Here is a 1,143-nt window from a genome sequence, read left to right on the forward strand (position 1 = left end):
TTTTGGGGTTCCTGCCCTGGGGGTCCCTGTCCTCACGGGGGGTGGTCCCAGATTTGAGGGGTTTCAGCTTTTGGGGTCCCTGCCCTGGGAAGGGGTCCCAGTTTTGGGGGTCCCTGTCCATAGAGGAGGTTCCCTGTCCTGGGGGGGTCCTAGTTTTGGGGTTCCCATTTTGGGGTTCACAGAGCTGAGGGGTCCCAGCTTTGGGGGATCCCCGTCCTCAGGGGGACATCCCAGTCCTGGGAGGGGTTTTTGGGGGGTTTCCCCAATCCAGGATGATCCCAATCCTTGGCGGGGGTCCTGGTTTTGGGGGGGGTCTCAGTCCCGGTTTTGGGGGGTCTGGGAGGAGGAGGAGAACCCCAAAAGGAAGAAAATCCCCCAGAATGAGAAGACAGGAACCCCAAGGGGAGGGAAAACCCCATGAAAGCGGGGAGAAGACCCCCAAAAAGGGGGAGAGGGTCCCCAAAACGGGAAGAGGGACCCCCGGAGGGGACGTTTGTCCCCAGGGGTGTCACAGCTGTCCCTGCTCCGTGTCCAGCCCCGCCTGGAGCTGGCCTGGGCCATCAAGGCTCACCAGCACGCCCAGGTCTACTTCAACGTGAGTCTGGGGGATCCTGGGGGGGTTTTGGGGGGTTTTTGGGGGGTCCCAGCTCATCCTTGGCCTCCCCGTGCAGCTCATCTCCTCCGTGGACCCCAAATTCCTCAACCTGACCAAGGTGGACGACCGGATTTACGAGGAATTCCGCCGGAGCTTCCGGGACCTGCGCGTCGACCTGCTGGACCCCGAGGAGCTCAAATCGGAGCCGGCCAAGGCGGTGGGTGGGAGTTGGGGGGGATTTTGGGGGGTCCCCCCGTTTTCCTGGGGTTTTTGGGGTGTCCTGGGGTTTTTTTTGGGGTGCTGAGGGTGGTTTTAACCCCTTCATTCCCTCCCCTCCCCAGAAGTGGCGCCCGTTCTGTCTCCGCTTCGAGGGGGTGGTGGAGGATTTCAACTACGGAACGCTGCTGCGCCTGGATTCCCGCCGGGAATACACCGAGGAAAACACCATTTTCGGTGGGAAAAACAGCATTTTCGGGGGGAAAAACAGCATTTTCGGTGGGAAAAACAGCATTTTCGGTGGGAAAAACAGCATTTTTGGTGGGAAAAAC

At 60.3% G+C, this 1,143-nt stretch overlaps 1 protein-coding gene across 1 annotated transcript; it reads left to right on the forward strand.

Annotated features, from left to right (window-relative positions):
• Positions 1-421: 421 nt before the first annotated feature.
• PBDC1 (polysaccharide biosynthesis domain containing 1) lies at positions 422-1,143 on the forward strand (the record flags this gene model as incomplete). Its single annotated transcript, XM_033519394.1, has 3 exons — positions 422-595; positions 672-812; positions 937-1,143. Coding segments are annotated over 3 exons (522 nt in total), but the record flags the coding sequence as incomplete, so codon positions are not given.

Source organism: Parus major, chromosome 22, assembly GCF_001522545.3.
Source record: "Parus major isolate Abel chromosome 22, Parus_major1.1, whole genome shotgun sequence".
Lineage (NCBI taxonomy): Eukaryota > Metazoa > Chordata > Aves > Passeriformes > Paridae > Parus > Parus major.